The sequence below is a fragment of the Barbus barbus genome, assembly GCF_936440315.1.
Source record: "Barbus barbus genome assembly, chromosome: 14".
In the NCBI taxonomy this organism is placed as follows: Eukaryota; Metazoa; Chordata; class Actinopteri; order Cypriniformes; family Cyprinidae; genus Barbus; species Barbus barbus.
This window is the reverse complement of record NC_136742.1, coordinates 20,378,342-20,397,297: the sequence shown is the minus strand read 5'-3', so window position 1 is coordinate 20,397,297 and position 18,956 is coordinate 20,378,342. Positions and strand designations below refer to the sequence as shown.

The window sequence follows — 18,956 nt, the reverse complement described above, 5'->3', positions numbered from 1 at the left end:
AACATAACACACAGATATGCTGTGAGAAAGAAATGAGATGATAGAGGAATGACAAAATGGAAAACACTTAATCACCCACAATCCCTCTGGTCCACGTTGTAGGCCTTTAAATACGGTACGAGTAACAAAAAGAGAGAAATACACTGTGAATGGCTCAGAGAGAGACGGAAAGCAGAGAAAACAGAGGCAGTGAGAGTGGGCTACCAGTGGTCTTCCCATCTCCCCTCAGCCCTCACGCCCCTAGGAGTTTCTTGACCAGGTATCCGGGAATAGAGTAGAGGAAGAGCCCAACGAGGAGGAGGAGGAGCAGCAGGGCCAGAGCCTTCAGGATCAGCCAGCGGTAGTTGTGCCAAATGAAGTATCGTATGGACTTCAGAGGGTTCATGAACCACATTAGACTGGTGTCTGGACGACTTTTTCCAAAACAAGAATGGGGGTTGGAATGAAGGAAATGAACAGGAAAGGGTAGGTGGAGGAAAGGGCAGTCACACAAGGAAGGAAGGATGTGAAAAAGGAGAGTGAGAGTATTAGAAAGGGAAGTTAACAGTTTCAGAGGGGCATTCTCACTGGAGAGAACGCTTCTGACTTAAGCCCACTTCATGTGTCAGTGTTTGTGCCATACCTGTAATTATCTACAGTATTTATATGGGACTCTTTATGTCTCCTTTCTATAGCTGTATAATTAGCACATCCTCATCAGTTAGACTGTACCCGAAATACTCCATGCATGCTGGCTACTATGGAAGCCCGTTTCTGCCTCAAAGTAAAAAGAAAAGGGTAATTGTGAATTTTTTTCTTCATTATTGCAACTTTATATCTCACAACGTTACTTAATAAACATTGTAAATTTATACACTGCCATGGGGTCACTAAACCTTTTTCAAGAAATTAATAATTTAATTCAGTGAGGATTCATTAAATTAATAAAAAGCGACAGTAAAGACATGTATAATGTTTCAAAATATTTCTGTTTCAAAGAACTGCTATTGTTTTGAGCTTTTATTCAAACAATCCTAAAAATGTATCACAGATTTAACATAAATGGTTTTCAACATTGATAATAAAAAAATGGGGGGGTGGTTAGCGCCAAATCAGCATATTGGAATGATTTCTAAAGGATCATGTGACACTGAAGACTGGAGTAATGACTGCTGAAAATTCAGCTTTGCATCACAGGAAAAAATGACATTTTAAAATATGTTAAAATAGAAAACTGTTATTTTAAATTGTAATATTATTTCACAACATTACTGTTTTTACTGTATTTTGGATTAAATTAACATAACCTCAGTGAGCATAAGAGACTTTCAAAAACATGAAAAACTAAAAAAACTAAAAAAAATAAAAAAACTTACTGACCCCAAACAATTGAATGGTAATGTACCTGGCATGCAACTTTATTTCTTATGTTTTCACAATCTCACAATTACCTTTTTATTTTTTACTCTCAAGGCAGAAACAGGCTTTCATAGTCTACTCTGCAGTACATGAAATATTGCATATTTATTCACACACTAAAACTACATCATTACTCACATGTGAGTGGAAGTAAATGTGTATGTACGTGAGCGGCTTTATGTCTTACTTTGGTTTCTCAAGTGGCTCAGGTTCATTCCGCCCAAGGCCGACTGGATTTTTCTCTGCCTCCTCCACTGTCAATAGATGGAGCTCTGCCTCCACTTTCCCCTGCAAGCACGACATGGTTAGAATGTTAATGAGGTAATCTTATGCAATCATTTCAATACACCACATGCTGGCAAATTATCAAGCAAATGTAAAATAACATTTGGGTAATAATTGTATCTGGTAATGAAATGCCTGTTTTAGTATTTTTCATTTATTCTATCTATTAGATTTACTCACTGTGAGCTCAAATTCATCATTCTCATCGCGGGCCACAAATGGCCACCAGCCCTTCACTCTTTTCTGTTTAAAGATGGAGATGGTTGGCAGCTCATGCTCTTTGAGAACCATGTCGAGAGAGCACTGCTTAGCTGTTTTTGCCCCACGAGGAAACTTATTCAAGTCCAGCTCAATTGCACCTGCGATTAAACACATTAACTTTAAACTGAGCATTCATTACAAAAATGTGTTTGTTCTTCAAAGCCAAAATTATCTTGATTACATGACTTGAATACAGAAAGTCATAAATATCTAATAATTAGTCATTTTTTCTTTCTGAATTGTGAACATACCCAGGAAGTCATCTGCGGAGAAATGATCAGCATCCCATACTTGAAGGGTGAGTCGAGCAGGAATCTTGTACTCTGTCTCATCCCAGGAAAACATGGATTCCTTCTTAGAGATGACTATCTTCTCCTCAGCCATGAGATAGTCAAAAGGGAAGACAAAGCGCCAGTTGAAGTTTCCTTCCCCAGTTAGAGAGTGATAATGCACGTCTGTGTCCTGTTTATCCTCCTGCTGTCCTTTTAGCCAGCTGAGCAGGGAGATGATTTTCAATTGTTAAAAGCAACACGATTTTAATATTCATACAAAAAATATACAAGCATCAGTGATTTCTTGTGATAGTCGCATGACAAAACATGCACAAATGTTCTGAACAAAGAGTGCATTTATATACTTGTATAATGTGTGAAATGTATGCTCAAAAATACTGAACAGACAACATGCATAAAATAGTATTTATACATATCTACTCCAATACTGCATCAGAAAACGGGGAAAAATGAAATAATCCAAATTCTACCCCATGGTCATTGCAGTTACAGTAGGTGTTATTAAACATTTGAATGAGGTCCAAATTATTATATTTGTAGAATAAAGCTCAAAGAATATGTAGATGGTTAATTGATGACAGAGTTATGTGCTTGTTACATTTTGATAACATCATTTGAAAGAGTGCATATAAATCACAGATGCACTCTCTGAAAAGAAAAAAAGAAAAAGGGATGTCTGACCTGACATCTAGTCAATTTTCTGAACTTAAAGGACTAGTTCACCCAAAAACTTTTTTGCTGAAAATGCATATACTTTTGTAATCTGAAAACAGGTCTTCCAAGCATTTTATTTGCGTCTTACAAACACACAGATTTTCACTTCAGAAGATGTTAACTGATGGACTGGAGTTATGTGGATTACTTGTGAATGGACTCTCATTCTTATGGCACCCATTTACTGCAGAGGATCCTTTAGTGATCAGGTGAAATAATGCTAAATTTCTCTAAATCTATTCTGATGAAGAAAATAAATCTTGGATGAAAATGTATATCTTGGATGACCTGATGGTAAGTACATTTTAAGCTAATTTTAATATTTGTGTGAACTATTTCTTTAAGTTGTGAGGCGTGAATCTGCAGAGCTTACCAGTTTGAAAGAATAGCCTGTCCCAACAGCATTACATCATATAGAGCTACTGTATTATGTATTTATTTGAACCATTAATAGCCAACTATGTGGATCCAATACTTTTCAAAATAGACCGATTAAATTCTCGAGACAGATCCTTAAGCAACATCTTGTTATTTGTATGTCACAGTCAGATTACAAAAGTTGTTTTTGGCATGCAAACAGACATATCTTATGCTTTCATGCAGTATTTGATGAAGACATCTCAGTCCCCAAGACAAACTAAACAAAAATGGCTCTATAAACCAAGACCATACCAGATATTGTATATTTACGAGGAATTCAACTTTACAGCCAATTTAATTAATTTGAAATAATATTATACAAAGAATTTAGAGGTGATAACTAGAAAGCAGCTTCTTTTTGAATGATATGGTCCCGTTTAACTTGAATCTGTATGGAGGGTGGTATTTGTTTATTAGTTGTGAATGGAAGGGGCAGGTGCAGATTTCTGCAGGCGGTGAGCAGAGCATTCAAGCCATGCGATCGTATTGTCTTTACCCCCTGACATAGATGTCAGACATCTTCTCTCCTGTCATGAAAGCATCGTCCTCTAGAACTACGTCATCAGTGTTCCAAATAATAACACGAAGCTCAAAGCTAGATAACAGCACAGCAATGACACGGGGGGCAGGGAGGAGGGATAGACAAAATAACACCAAACGCAACAACACAGACGAACAACAAAAGGAAACAGAAACAAACAAACAAAGGTAACCGATTAAACCACACACTTTTCACACACCTGCCCATACCTACCCCCTCACAAAAATGTCACTGGACTTTTCCCCTGTGAAGTAATCATCATCTTCCAGAATTACCTCGTCAGTATTCCATATTACCACCCTGAGCTCATATCTGGGAGATGAAAAAAATGGGATCATCATCATCTACCACTGTAAAAAGTGTTTTAACCAAAAACTGTGCCTCATGTGGTAATATCTAAACTACATTAGCAGGTTATTTTATTTAAGACTATGAAATTTTATTATTATAAAAATATTATTTAAGACTATTAACATGACATCTATCTATTTTACTTTCTCAATGCGTGTTCCTGTTCTTGTAATTGATTCAAATTAGTCTTTAACTTGTCTTTGTAGTCTTTAATTTAAAAATAATAGTCTGCTCTTCCTCTGAAATGACTTTACCTTTTTAGAATTGAATAAGTGCAAACTATGCAAATAGCTTTTTATATTTATGTCAATAAGGTGCAACTGCACCGTTTGACTTTTTGCAGCAAATGAATATCTCAGACTAAAGTAGGACAGTTTCACAGTACATGTCTTATTAAAAACTGGCAGATTCTTTAGATGATTAACATGAAAAAATAAGAGCAGATGAGAGGCGTGAAGCTGGCAGAGTAAGTATGAGAAGAAAAAGAACAAGGAGGAAAATAAAAGTTATCAACTTTTGGTGAAAGAATTTGTCATCTGTGCTTTTAGTTGTTTGTATCTAAACTGTAGCTTAATCACAGTAGCATCACTGTAGTTACTGTAAACACAGTTAAAATCATTATAGTAAACAATTATAAAAATTAAGTGAGATAAAAAGACATTCTGTAGTTTGGCAATTCACCATTCACAGCCAGTTCTTCATCCAAAGCTTTTAAGTCATACAAAGAATATTAATTGCAGAAGCAGTCCAGAAAACAAAGCAATCTGTTCCTTGCTTAAGGGTGTAATGATCTAAGAGTGAGTATGTGACCTCAGCATGACTGATTATTAATGCTTCCTATTTTTTGTCTAATACTCTTCAAGGCTGCACTCACTGATGCACATATCTAAATGACATTTTGTTCCATGTACCTAGAGACTTTAAGGAAAACATGAAAACATTAAGGCAACACTATGTACAAATGAAACATTAATACCTTAACTGCAACAAATTAAGGAAAAGCAACAACAGTCAAGACACTGAACAGAATCATCTACCTCTTTGGTTTGCGTGGTGATATGTCAATGGCTGGTCCTGGTGCTGGTACATCCATAGGAAACATGTCCACCCACATTTCAATCCTTCCCTGTGAGATTTGAGGAACTTATAGTTACATTACATTTTTTATTTTACAATGTTCATTTATGTTTCCTCATTTAACACACATAAATTAACTGCATCTGCTAAAGTTGATGCAGTTGTTTATTCTTGCTGTGAACTGTGTTATCAATGATGGAAAATTCATCAAGGTCACTTGGTGAACTTTGGAGTATGTCCTTCCTTAGTAATCAAAGTGGTATTTTGTTGCAGACTCTTACATACCTGCTCTATGCCTGGCTTGTCTGGGTTGAGGAGCGGTCTGGTCTCCACATGCTCAGGGATGAGTTTGCAACCAACACGTGGGATCTCCTCCCAATGCCTAAGAACCGTAAGAGCCAAGTGTTCTTCTGTCTGCTTCTTCAGACCTGTAAGTCAAACAACATTGACATCTTTTCATATATGATCAGAGAAAACACAAGTTCTGTATAAGCGCTGTAAATGTCTCACCACTCTCATCCTCAATTTCTGTTGGCCCAAGAAAGATGCGGTTTGCAACTTTGACCTTCCCACCAGGTCCATAGTGGGGTCCATCCAATTTACCTTCTTTGCACAATTTAGCAAGGATCTGAGCTGGCTTCTGAGGGTCACGCCATGCATTGTAACCATGGCTGGATGGTTTCATTGTGAAACACAAAAAAAAAATAGGACTGTCAGTTTACCACATTTATTATAAAGACTTGATTTCTGCCTTGGACAGATCAAGAAACTCAGCTGAGTAATTACGCTGGATAAGGCTACTCTATTATTATCATCACATTTTTAAATGTTGATATATGCAATTAATTGTGATTCAACTTATGAATAGTTACATCATGCAAAATTAATGTATTGATTGACATCCCCATAAATAAAATACTTTAACAAGTTGTTCTATAAAGATTTGAGAGGTTCATGCTCAATGCGTTGATAACTTATAGAAAGTACAAGAAAGAAAGTACTCACACAGAGTAGTTGGATGCAATGCCACATGTGGCTCTGTGTTTGCTGTAGTATCGGTTCTCCAAATCGATCTTAGTCTCACCAATCAGGTCATCAGTTCCAACCAAATCCCAGTCATATACTGCAACCGTCAACATGGACTCCATTGGGAATGTAGCCTCTATGTTGAACGACCTTAAGGACAGGAAAGAGAGGAGAGTGTTTGAACTTCAACCGATTTATCGGTTTGGTCGGTTTACAATAGTATAGCCTACTCACTTTCCAAAGACAGGATTTAGTTGCTTGGATATGTAGTTCTCCTTGTCCCGAATCTCTGACTTTCCCAATCGAATGACAATATAAGGGTCTGCTTTACCATTTATATCAGCAGGATGCAGGTCTGTGGCCTGAGAAGGGAATCATGTTACTTTAGAGACAGTGCAGTATGAATAACACTTACTATTCAAATTTGAATTCACTCACCCTAATGATATAAATCCTTATGAGAACATTGATAGGGTCATTGTGAGGAATACTTTGGAACATGCCCATGTTTGGGTCAAATCCTGCCTCCCTGGTGATCTCCTCAGACAGTGGAAGTTTATACATACAGAGGGATCCCTGGTTCATAAGGACACAGATTCAAATCAAAGATGTTCATACTTTCACACTGAAGCCTGATTTATACATTATATATTCTTACCTTGAATCTGCCCACAATCCTGTCATCATCAACCACATTGTGGTCAATATCATCTCCAGCCTTTCCTCTAAACAGATTGAAGGTGTGGAGCCAGTCCTCAAAGTTGCTAAACTCACTCTCCAGCTCTTTATTGTACACCTAAGATAAAGGTGTTTATATTTACACTAAAATAAGGATAAACTGCTACAGATCACAGTTTAGCTAATGTATGTTCAAAATTTTGTGGTCAGGAAGTCTTTGAATATTTGAAACTTTTGAACAGTAACTTTTAAATGAATGTTTATAATACAGCAAAAATGAAAAACACAGCCACTGTGGGCTAACATTTTCAAGAAGAAGAACTAACCATGAGTTCATCAACTTTTGGTTTTGGGGGTCGTTTTTCTGTACCATCATGGTTCTTCTTTTTGTCCTTGGAGCTCTTCTTGTCTTTGTTCTTCTCCTTGGGTTTGGTGCCTTTCATAGGAAAATCCTCAGCTTTGATCTCTGAGGTTAGGGGTGAATGGGTAGGTACGGATGGAAATGAGAAATGTGTGAGCACAACACCTACAGTACCAGTCTGAATGGATGTTTGTACTGAAGGATGATGCTTCAAGCCATGAGAGTTATTTTAAAGTCCCAAAAGACATACAGACTATATACTAGATCCCCTTAAAGTATGAAGGAACAAACACATTAAAATTCAATTTAATTAAAAGAATATGGGGGAAAATTAGTTAATTTCTAAATGTTTGTGGCCAACGTTCATGGCATAAAAAAATACTAATGCGTTCATGTCATGATGACTACAATGGAAATGGATTTGGGATGACAGTGCTGATCCGAACACGTTTCTAACCAGAACGTTAGTAAATCCAAATCCATGTTAAACTCTGTGGTTACCTGCACTCTCTGCTGCTATCTCCAAATCTTCTCTTTCCTCTGCCTCTGCCAAAGCGGCTTCCTGGGCTCTGAGATTCTGCATTCACATTAAGTATAATGCAGTAAAACATTACAATATGAAACTATATATCAAACGTAAAGGATAAAAAAATGCTTAAAGGCCCTCCCACCTCCATCATAGTCTCTATTGAGGCAAAGTATTTGGACCACCAGTCCAACATGCTCTCATCCGGCTCCTCCTCATCCACTTCTTCTCCCTTCTTTTTCTTCTTTTTCTTTTTATCTTTCTCCTTCTCATCCTCATTCTGTGAGTACAAAGGATTTTATTTGAAATGTAATGTGGTAACATTTGTAATGTTAATCCAAATGAATATGAATCAAATCAAAACATTTACATCTGTCTGAACCAAACCAAGGCTTACCAAGTCAACTTTAACAACAGCATCGGTGGTCTACAAGACAGGGCCACACAAACATACATCAAATACAAACAACATCCACAGCAGATTTTACAATAGCGTACTAGCATACACATCATATGATGTTGGTGCACTAACCTTAAAACACTGAAACACAAAAGCACACCAAGCAGAGCAGTATTCCTAACCATAACAGCGTGTTCTCACAGCATTGCATCTCTACTCACAGCATCAATCTTGACAACTGTGTCCATCTTCTTAATGTTGGGTTCAGTGTCCATATTGACCTCAATATCACCTGAGGGATGAGAAATAGGACGGGAGTGGGGTCGGGAATGAGATGTCCCATTCGTGAGAGCCATGTAGCCATTGGCCAGTCTAGCTGGTGTGGGCAGGGTCATATGATTTAGCAATCAATGACCCAAGACCAGCACCAGGACAGAAAGGATAAGACCGTGAAGAGATCAGAGGAAGAAGGAATAGAGAAAAGGAATGAAAAGTCAGAAAAGCTGGAAAAAAGATGTAGTCTATACCAAGAATTTAAAATAAAAGCAATATAATGCAAGTTTTCTTATATACACTACCGTTTAAATAGGTTGGGGTTGGTAAGACTTTTTAAATGTTTTTGAAAGTCTCTCCCAATTTATCTGAATTTGTTTCCTCAAAAATAGTAGGGTAGAGTAGAGTAGAAACAATCCTATTGTGAAATATTCCTATTTTAATATTTTAAAATGTATTCGAAATAGCTTTCTTTTGTAACAATATAAATGTAACTATTGTCACCTTTTATCGATTAAATGTGTCCTTGCTGAATAAATTTCTTTAAAAAACAACAAACTAAAAATTGTACCTACTCCAAACCTTTAAACAGTAGTGTAAGTAATTATAATTTAATTGCTTGATGTATAAATAGGATTGTGCAATATATGGTAAAAACAAACAAACACATATTGTGGTTCAATATCATCATCTTGCAAAGTTTGGTACCTGACCCAGATGACAATGGGCTGTTACTCACATATTGTGGCATAAGAGTTTATCCAATAACAAGCGAAACTTGCCTGATTTTACATTATATGTGCAAGGTATTTATGAATAAATGCAGATGGGATGTTTAACAAATGTAAAGATATTTGTGATATTTGTATGGTGGGATTTAACTATAATTGAAATTCAGCAAATACATATTTTTGTACAGATAATAATTACTAGATCAATAGAAAAGTTAAAATTCTAATATGTCATTTAATTATTACAGATTCACAGTGAGTATATTCGTATATGGCAGGTACCGGTGTGAGCCCAGTTGTTAGCAGTCTTGTCTGGGGGGCTGTAGATGAACTTGCGAAGGCTGGTCACGGCATGAGACCCCACCAACGTGTAGCGTCCGAATGCCCTGCAGTCCACCACCCGAATATTTAGTGGTGGATGAAGAAGCTCATTTTCTGGCAGATCCTGCAGCACGAGATTACTCAAGTTAACTTTTTAAATCAGAAATGAAGTGGAGGTTTTTTGTTACATATATTTCACTCACCACTTCAAACCACTTCACTAATGTGCTGAAGTTTGGATTCTTCTTGTAGTTCTGAATGAGGGCTGACTGAACTCCTTTCCCTGCACACTCGAAGTCCACACGAGGCCTGTCCACCTGGGCCAGGTTGATTCTTTTAAGGTCCCTCAGACCCCAGAACAGGACCTGAAGAGAAATAAAGACCATGAGCTCAAAAATTATGATACAAAAAATAATATGAGCTCCAGATGTAGTAAATGCAATTGTTAACAATCAAATTGTGGTTGTGGCTTTTTGCGATGGTGTTTTCACCTCTATACGATATCTGCTGAGAACTGGTCGTATGCCCAGTGGAACAGGCAGAATGGGTCCACGGTCAGAATCAGTCGGGCCATCAATTGGAGGAAGTGCTGCTCGCCCTGCTGGACCAATCTGTAGATAAACAGATATTTGAAAATGAAAATATATAACTCATTAAAGGGATAGCTCACCCAAAGATGAAAATTCTGTCATTAATTACTCACCCTCATGTCGTTCCAAACCAGTAAGACATTCGTTCATCTTCATAATTAAGATATTTTTGATGGAATCTGAGAGCTCTCTGACCCTGCATAGATAGCAACGCAACTGAAATGTTCTTAGACCCAGAAACGTAGTAAGGACATCGGTAAAACAGTCCATGTGGCATCAGTGGCTCAACTTCAATTTTGCGAAGCTACGAGAATACTTTTTGTGCACAAAGAAAACAAAAAAAAACAACAAACGTCTTCCGACAATTTTGAGAGTACCACAACGCATGTGAGCTTTCCGATTTAATAAGAAATACCATAATTTGTGTTTCCGAAGATGAACAGAGGTCTTATGGGTTTGGAATGACATGAGGGTGAGTTTTTCATTTTGGGGTGAACTAACCCTTTAACTGCTGAAAGGCTGAAGTAATTAGTGACTGTAATAATACTAATAAAAGTACTCATTTTAATTTCAAACCTCTACCATGTTTTATAAAACAGGAAAAAAGCCAAAGCACAGCAAAAGCAAGAGGATGGAGACACTTACACAAGAATGGAAAACGAAGTAGAATTAAAGAGGGGACAATGTTATTTTGTTTATTGCACCTTGATCTGAGGTACAGCAAAGTCATGGACAGCAATAAGAGCCCTCCTGATCTCCTCATCATCATAAGGAATCTGTTAAAATTGCCATGGAAGAGTACAGCAGAAAGATGGGACAGAGGATTATGGAAAAATGAAATGAGAAATCACACAAAAGGATCAAGAATCAAATACAAGCGGAAGGAATAGAGAAAGAGCGACCTGCATCTGTGCTATTCAAGCAACATTTATGAATAGATAAGCCAAGCATTGACTGAGTACACTCAAGATTGAAGTATTTACAAGTTGATCACAGCCACTGTGTACCGCCTGTAACGTTACCTGCAGTAGTTCAAAAGCAGCCAGCAGATCTCCTGCAGCACAGTTTCCTCTGTAGATCTGATAGTACTCCAGCTGGGGGGGAAACCGCGGGGGTCCGTAGTGTTCATCAACCATCTTAGTTAGTGGCTTTGCAAATGTTCGCCCAATGAACTCAGCTTTCCCCTGGATGCCACACAAAAAAACACCAGTTGCAGTTTTGCCTCTGAACACCAGGGGTCAGTGTAGCCACATTCCTTGTAAAACCACTTGCACATCATGGCTACTGTATTGCTGGGGCTTTAAGATCTGAAAATCAAGCTTTGGTTGTCAATTATGAACAACCACAAAAGTCCAAGTCTACTTGAGTTTGGTTTCTTCATCTGTGCTCAGTCACTCTCTAATTATTAAAAAGGATCATTAATGCTACATCTGACTTTGTCCCTCAGCTTTCAATGAAATAAACCACACCAACGATTACTACAAACTACTGTAGAGACTACAACTACAAAGAAACATCCAATTGTAAACCCTCTGAACTGTCACAACCAAGGGAATGCAAGAGGCAGTTTATCACTTCACGAAACAGGTTTTTATCACTGAGAAAGTAAGGGAAATGATCTAATCTTGTTATTGAGACAGAGTCCCAAGCAATCCCACTTCTTGCATGCCTTGTTGAATTCAGCTATACAAACACAGATTGGCAGCAGTGTTGAAATAAGTGTTCACACTCTACTTAGCCAAAATGTCGTCCAACAAAAGGCCAGGACCAGAAGATTTTAAACAGGAAGAAACATCAAGTCAGGACAATAGGGCACATTTTCACACACTCTTAATATGACTCATACATGGAAGGGATAATGTCAACAGAACTGTGCATTGAACTAGCAAACAATGACATTTAATTTTGTATATTTATAAGACTTGGTATAAGACTTGGGTTGTGCAATAAAAACTTACCACAGTGTCTTGGTCATACAGTTCAATAACAATGATTGGTGGATCATCACGGAGTTCCCCAGCCTCACCGTAAAGTTCAACATTATCAAACACAAGCAACTGATCCCATGTAGGACAAAGAGTCTCACTGAGGACCTGAAATATCATACAAAAATGTTCATGGATGATTCATCAATTACGAGAACCTTTCTGTCCTTTAACCAAAAATAACAATAATTCTAATAGTAATTCTAAAAATAGGTCAGACTCTATTTTTAATGCGTCTCTTCAATTGTTTTCCTCATTTTTAAAGAGTGTATTCAGTTTTTCAGGTAAATGGCTCTTAAATATGTTTAATTAAGAACATCAACATTTTTAATTAATTTTGTATTCATGTGTACAATGCATAAATAAATAAATAAATAAATACAATTATAACAGACAATTGCAGTAATTGCAATTAGCATCACTGCAAAAATTTACTTGTGTGATTACTTGTGGATTATTATGATGTTTTTAATCAGCTGTTTGGACTCTTATTCTGACAGACCCCGTTTATTCCAGAGGATCCATTGGTGAGCGAGTGATGTAATGCTAAATTTCTCCAAATCTGTTCCGATGAAGAAAGAAACTAATCTAATTCCATCCAATTAAAATTTTTGGGTGAAGTATTCCTTTAAAAAAGTGCCTCTAACTTAGAATCAACTATATACAAAAACAGCACCCACTGTATTTGTTCACAGACAGCAGAGATAGCCAAACAGAAAAATCCTGTACTTCTGCAGACTCTGAAATGCACACTCATAACCAAAGACTCCAACACACACTCACCTCGGTCACCTGGCTGTGGGTGGAGAAGAAAACCCTTGCAAAAGGGTCAGACAGACCACTACTGTCAGCAGCAAACAGACTGCGAGCCTGATACATGTGGGCCCTCAGCTGAAACACCTGCTTCACTACAGAACAAGTTGTGGGTCACTTATCACATACTGTACATGTTATAACATACATGCAAACAAAAGCAAAAATAAACAACAACAACATTAGATCATATTTTTATAATCTTACTGTTATAAACCAGGCTGATGGGAGGAACAGCTTGTATGCCTGTTCCCTTCGTAGCCTTGTTTTCTTCAAAGCCGCTAGGGAGGCCGCTCAAGAAGTCTTTCCTCTGTTTGTTCAACCCCAGCCACAAATAAATCTCCAGTTTAGCCTGAACTGTCCAGCCAGCAGGTCCAAAGCCTTTCTTTCCAGGCAGCTATAATGAACACGAGCACCAATGCAGAATGTTTACATCAATAATATCCAACCTAATTTAATTCCTTCTAACTAGCATGTTTATTCAGAGGAAGAAAGACATGAAAATGGGGAGCTACCCTGAGAAAAACAGCTTTAACTTTCCCACAGTCTTTTCCCATCTCTTCGTCAACAATTGAGTACAGGATGTCTTTGGAGGGAATGCGGGCGTACGCTATGCGTTTGTTGTTGCTAATCATCCATATGAACACATCAGGGATGCTGTGCTGGGGCTTACAGGAAAACAAACAGGAAAACATTAAGTCTGAGTTGCTCAATGTGAATGGAGTAGTAAGGGGATGTGATTTCTTTTACCTCATCTGCCAGGAAACGAAGCCTGTGAAGGAAATTGAACACTAGCTTGAGTTTGTCTCGAACCGTGTTTCTCTTCACCTGTGAGCGGATAGTCTTTGCCTGCTGAGCCATACTCTCCTATGAACAATATAACCAAGCAAATTACATTTAATAACCCATCAGCAGTTCTTAATGTCCAAGCTGAGACCATATAGGGTGTGTAGGCATACCAACTCTCTCATGCAGGACTTTAGTCTCTCTTTGTCCAGCTTGGTTCTTCCGGATAGATTCTGATCTTTGTTTGCCAGTGTAACAAATCGGCTTAAAAGAGAACAGAGAAAAAAGATTGCCGATTGTGATTTTGTGCTGTATACACTTTAACTTTGATTGTTTAGATGATCTTTAACATTCTCTCACCTGCAACTTGTGCTAAGCTCCTCTAAAACACCTCTAAGTCTGCGTTCTGGATATGCCTTCTCTGTTTTTATGATTTCTTGAACATCATTCAGACCTTCCTCCTGTTTACAAAGACAGACATGCACATGCTTAAACAGTATAATAATGTCCTATTTTACAAAAATAACCCTAAATGAACTGCTTCGAAGGAGGAGATTGACATTTTAACAGTCAGATAGCAATTTAAGTTGGAGCCTGACCAGTTTATCTGCAATCTTGTCCATTATATTGGAGTTGTAGAGCCGTCTCCTCTGGTCTTGCCACCAGCTCTTGATGTAAATGCAGGGTTTCTTTTCAAAGTAAGGCAAGTGGAAGTAATTTCTGTAAATGGAGCAAAATGGATATTTCAGTTCCTTGATGCAGAGCTCAACAGTAGCTGTTATCTATTTTTTTTTGTTTAAATGCAAGTTGCCCATGAGAGTGATTTTCAGTTAGAGAACACAGTGTAACAGTGTAAAGTATTTTCTCAAAACCATTTCTAGACAGTCTGAGGACTCGATATTTCTTTGCCATTTGATCATTTTCTTTTCCCTAACCTCTGACCTGTCAGTGATAACCGGTTTCATAGGAGGGGTGGACGGCACAGATGTCAAATCTCCATCTTCCTCTGCCTCTTCATCGCTGGAGTTATGGATGAGCTCAGTCTCTTCTTCTTCACTCTCCCCTCCACCCTCTTTCTTCTTCTTTGCTGATGCAGGCTTGCTCACTCCATCAATCTGGTTACCATAGTTACCTAAGTGGAAAATTGTGTACATGTGGTGCTGTAAATTTTGTTATTTTTGATGTTTTGAATTTACTGAAGCATTTCCATAAGTATACTGAAAAGTGAATGTTTTGAAAAGAGACCTCACAGGTGTTTGACTTCAGCTCACCGATAGTGACTTCAAAGCTGATGGGTTTATCTCCAATTTTTCTGTCTATCATTGTGGCCTCCAAGAACGACCCAAAAAGGAAAAACTCCTCCATCTTCCCTGTGGCACTCTGATAGAAAAAAATAATGATCCTTTAAGGTCAGAATTACATCCAAATAGCTGTCATTGATTTAATTAACATAAAAAGTGTTAAATAACTATCTGCTGAATGGGACAGACCTAGTAGAGTGAAGAACGAACACACTATGTGACCTTTTATTTCATCGCATTGGGATCTCTTGCCTCTTTCCTCTCAGACATGAATAGCATTTTCCCAATAGCGAACGCAAGTGTGTGAGCTCAGTCTGAAATCATAATTGACTTGAGATTATAGAAGCTCAATGCTGCATTGTAACCCAGCAGGGGTTTCTTCTCAACTGAAGCTATGATCTTTGATCAAATAAAACTCTCACTGGTGTCCTTAGCAGAAAATAAGGAATGAATTCACGCCCTTATAAAAATGTACTTTTCATTTCGACAGTTGTACTGTATAACTACAACTATGCAATAATAAATCTATCATAATAGAAATCTTCATTTTTATTCTAACAATGGCAGTTTAGTAGTTTAGTTGGCCACTAATTTTCATACCAAATACTGTATAATAGATTGTTTAATTAATTAATTCATGATCCATAGTAAATTGAAAATTGACTGGTACATTTTCATAAGAATTTTTAATTCAAATGGAAATTCATCATTTACTCAAATCATTTGTATATATAAAAAAATGATATGATAAATGTGAATAAGGACTGAGACTGTCAAGCTTCATAATGACCAAAAAAAGGCACAAATAAAGTGTCACTAAAGGGTCCATTTGACTTGTGTGCTATATTCTAAGTCCTGGTTTCACAGACTGGGCTAGACTAAGCCAGGATTAAGTCATAGTTCAATTAGAGCAAAACATTACTAGTGTGCATCTTGAGACAAAACAAAGGCACTGACATATTTTAAGATATGTCAGTTTAAGTTTCTTTCATTTAAAACATCTCAGTCATGCATTTTAATCCGGGACTAGACTTAAGTCTTGTTTGTGAAACCAGGGGAAAGCTGAACAAAAGCTTTCTATAAGAAACACACAGAAAAGTTATTCATGAAAAATCTTCACAGATTTTTGTAGTAATGCTCAATTCATAAACTAATTGTACTTTTCAGTCAATCTTTTCAAACAATAAGTTGATCCACTTCCAAAAACTGATCTGGATGATTTGTTCAAGAAATGGACTTCTGGCCTGGTTCTCTAGCATTGCAATGGATGGGAAGATTGTCTGGTGAATAATGACTTCAACCATTTTGTAACACTTCAATGGTACTTTTGTTGTGATTATGGAGCTTCACATTCTCAGTCCTAATTCATATTCATTAAATTGATTTTTTTTTTAAATTGAAATAGAGCACATGGACACCATAGACTACTTTTATGATAATTTTATGATGCTTTAATGGTGTTTTCGCTTTTACTTTTTGAAGAGTAAAAGCTCTATTTCCCTATTTATTATAATATCACAGAAAATAATAAATGGTACAAAATGTATCATTTTGTGTTCCACGGAAGAAAGAAAGTAATTTGGTTTGTAATGAGTAAAGAAACTCTTGGAATTTTTTATTTTTGGTGAACTATCCCTTTGAGGAGTTTATTCACCTCCTCCTCTTCTAAACACTAAGAAAACATCTCATTTTCTGTTCTAGTCTCCAGCTCTTCTGTATTATATCAATGATCACACCGTCGACATATCTTTGGCTTACACTTTTATGTCTCTATTCTTCATGTAGCTTGGATCAATGCACAGGCTTTTAAACCGCCAGGTTAGTCATGGCATTAAAGGCAGTTGGGATTATCAACCTCAGATGCTTGCCTCTACGTCAAGTGTAAAAACAAATCTTGTGCTTCAGTAAAATGCATCTGACAATCAATATTTGCTCCCAAAGGCCAGACAAAATCACAGACAGCTGGACTCCCACATCTGCAGTGACTTTTTGTCTGAGGACACAGAGCTTGGCCTTGTAATTTCCCAGAGGGCAGATGATGTTTCGTAGAATCTGGACTGAGCTGTAATCAATTTGTCTTCACATATGGTGCAGGAAGGTTACAAATGACCATGCCAAGATGGAATTTGTAGAGTTTTTTAAACATTGTTAAATATGAAGATTGCAGTCTTGTAGATGAGTTAGAATAAATGAGATGGCTTCCAAATAACACATGTGTAATGTCATGGTGTGATAGGTAAGTGTAGAATAATTTATGATTCACAAAGATTTCAATATTGATCTATAGAGAGGTGTCACAGTGCCTTAACCCGATCTCAAAAAAAGGAAATAAGGAATCTCACCTCTGACTTGTTGGACACCTGCTCTATTTGTACCTCAGTAGAGCTCATTATTTCTGCAGAAGAGGTGTCCAGGATCTCCACTGCGATACTAATAAGGAGGCGTGCCCTGAAGGACACACCTTCCCCCAGCCCCTCGTTTAGGTCCTGGTGCTCATCCATCAGAGTGTAGTTACGGGTAGAACCATACATATTCACCCAGGCTGGGCCCATAGTGGGCAGGAACCCTGGGGAGAGACGCTCATTTGTTCTTTAAGATGTCTGTTTATATACAGCCTCCATTCAACCTGTACATTCATTAAACTGTTCGTGTTACACTGGGACAGATCGCCAGTACCTTTGTCTCCATCATTTGCAATCTTTCGTAGATCGATGAAATGGGTTCCTATGGCAACATCATTCACCTTGTCTGAATCACGGATCTGAACTTTCAGTCGCCTACACAAAGGTGGGAACATCTCGGTGAAGATTACTTGCTCATTCCAGATGGGCTCGTAGCTGCTCTTCTGAACTGATGTTTTACCCTGCATGTGTAAAAATGTATTATATGTACAGAATAAGTAATCTGTCACTGTCTAATTAAAAAATTGAATTGATATAAATATTGATCTCTTATTGAGTGTTTTCAGGTGTTTCTTACCTTCTGCCCTGCAAACTGCACCAGGGCATAAGGGTCCACAAGGTCCCTGTTCTCCCCGATAAAAGCTTTCTTCACATTGGCCATGATGCTGGTGTTCATTTTTGGTAGTCCCTCAGCTCTGTAAATCTTAACATAATACCGAGCCCATTGTCTCTCTGATGGAACACCCTCCGGCAAGAGAAGATTCCTGCAATATATCATAAAGAACAGACCAATATGACACTCAGATAAATAAATTAATGAATTAAGGAATAAATCAATGAATAAATAAAGCATTAGATGGTGTAGAATACAGTATGAACTTCATGAACATTTGTGAATCGAAAGTGCACTCCAATATATAAATTCATTAATTAATGAACTAAACAAATATATGAATGTTAGTGTTTCTGACCCCTCTATGTCATCCTCATCTGTTTCATTGGCCTTGTGGGGAGTCTTGATGTTGTCTCCTTTTCCTACGACTGCAATGTCACACTTAACGTAACCTTTGCAGCCAGCTGTGATGTCATCAGGGTCCGACAGCATTGCCCATTTGTGGTGGAACTGATGCTCTGTAAGATACATGCACCAATTAAAAGACTTTTTCTATCTAATTAGTATATCTCTTACTTATAAAGATTTTCATTATCCCTTGGTTACTGACCTGGTTGTGAGTAAACAGTTCCCACATCTAGTTTGAAGGTTCCCACCAGAGTACCGCTTCGTAGAAGGTTTTTAGAATGTATTACCTTAATTTTAGCATGAGAGAAAAGCAGATGTACAACTTAATCATTTTTCATCTGCTGTTTTCAGTGGGTTTTCATAGAGGTTTGTTATAATATGTATATTCATATGCTGAAAGTG

At 37.5% G+C, this 18,956-nt stretch overlaps 1 protein-coding gene across 2 annotated transcripts in view; it reads right to left on the bottom strand.

The window, feature by feature from the left end:
• LOC306879890 (otoferlin) overlaps positions 1-18,956 on the bottom strand; it is a gene marked incomplete at its 3' end in the record, with an annotated part of 59,174 nt that overhangs the window by 2,710 nt on the left and 37,508 nt on the right. The window contains exons 11-46 of one of the 2 annotated variants that reach the window (XM_079433119.1): positions 18,757-18,841; positions 18,505-18,664; positions 18,111-18,297; positions 17,808-17,994; positions 17,474-17,697; positions 15,102-15,210; positions 14,773-14,962; positions 14,430-14,550; positions 14,191-14,291; positions 14,004-14,094; positions 13,795-13,911; positions 13,560-13,712; positions 13,252-13,441; positions 13,015-13,139; positions 12,205-12,339; positions 11,269-11,430; positions 10,951-11,022; positions 10,148-10,267; positions 9,860-10,021; positions 9,618-9,780; positions 8,553-8,623; positions 8,329-8,358; positions 8,077-8,211; positions 7,907-7,982; positions 7,371-7,510; positions 7,025-7,162; positions 6,805-6,942; positions 6,601-6,728; positions 6,346-6,516; positions 5,851-6,011; positions 5,626-5,768; positions 5,301-5,389; positions 4,126-4,224; positions 2,196-2,437; positions 1,864-2,042; positions 1,586-1,686 (exon numbers count right to left, since the gene is read on the bottom strand). In XM_079433119.1, coding sequence (XP_079289245.1) covers positions 1,586-1,686; positions 1,864-2,042; positions 2,196-2,437; positions 4,126-4,224; positions 5,301-5,389; positions 5,626-5,768; positions 5,851-6,011; positions 6,346-6,516; positions 6,601-6,728; positions 6,805-6,942; positions 7,025-7,162; positions 7,371-7,510; positions 7,907-7,982; positions 8,077-8,211; positions 8,329-8,358; positions 8,553-8,623; positions 9,618-9,780; positions 9,860-10,021; positions 10,148-10,267; positions 10,951-11,022; positions 11,269-11,430; positions 12,205-12,339; positions 13,015-13,139; positions 13,252-13,441; positions 13,560-13,712; positions 13,795-13,911; positions 14,004-14,094; positions 14,191-14,291; positions 14,430-14,550; positions 14,773-14,962; positions 15,102-15,210; positions 17,474-17,697; positions 17,808-17,994; positions 18,111-18,297; positions 18,505-18,664; positions 18,757-18,841 — 4,895 coding nt within the window. Of the gene's footprint in view, positions 1-232; positions 414-1,585; positions 1,687-1,863; positions 2,043-2,195; positions 2,438-4,125; positions 4,225-5,300; positions 5,390-5,625; positions 5,769-5,850; positions 6,012-6,345; positions 6,517-6,600; positions 6,729-6,804; positions 6,943-7,024; positions 7,163-7,370; positions 7,511-7,906; positions 7,983-8,076; positions 8,212-8,328; positions 8,359-8,552; positions 8,624-9,617; positions 9,781-9,859; positions 10,022-10,147; positions 10,268-10,950; positions 11,023-11,268; positions 11,431-12,204; positions 12,340-13,014; positions 13,140-13,251; positions 13,442-13,559; positions 13,713-13,794; positions 13,912-14,003; positions 14,095-14,190; positions 14,292-14,429; positions 14,551-14,772; positions 14,963-15,101; positions 15,211-17,473; positions 17,698-17,807; positions 17,995-18,110; positions 18,298-18,504; positions 18,665-18,756; positions 18,842-18,956 lie in introns of those variants that run through there. The other variant, XM_079433120.1, reaches the window with a different exon arrangement.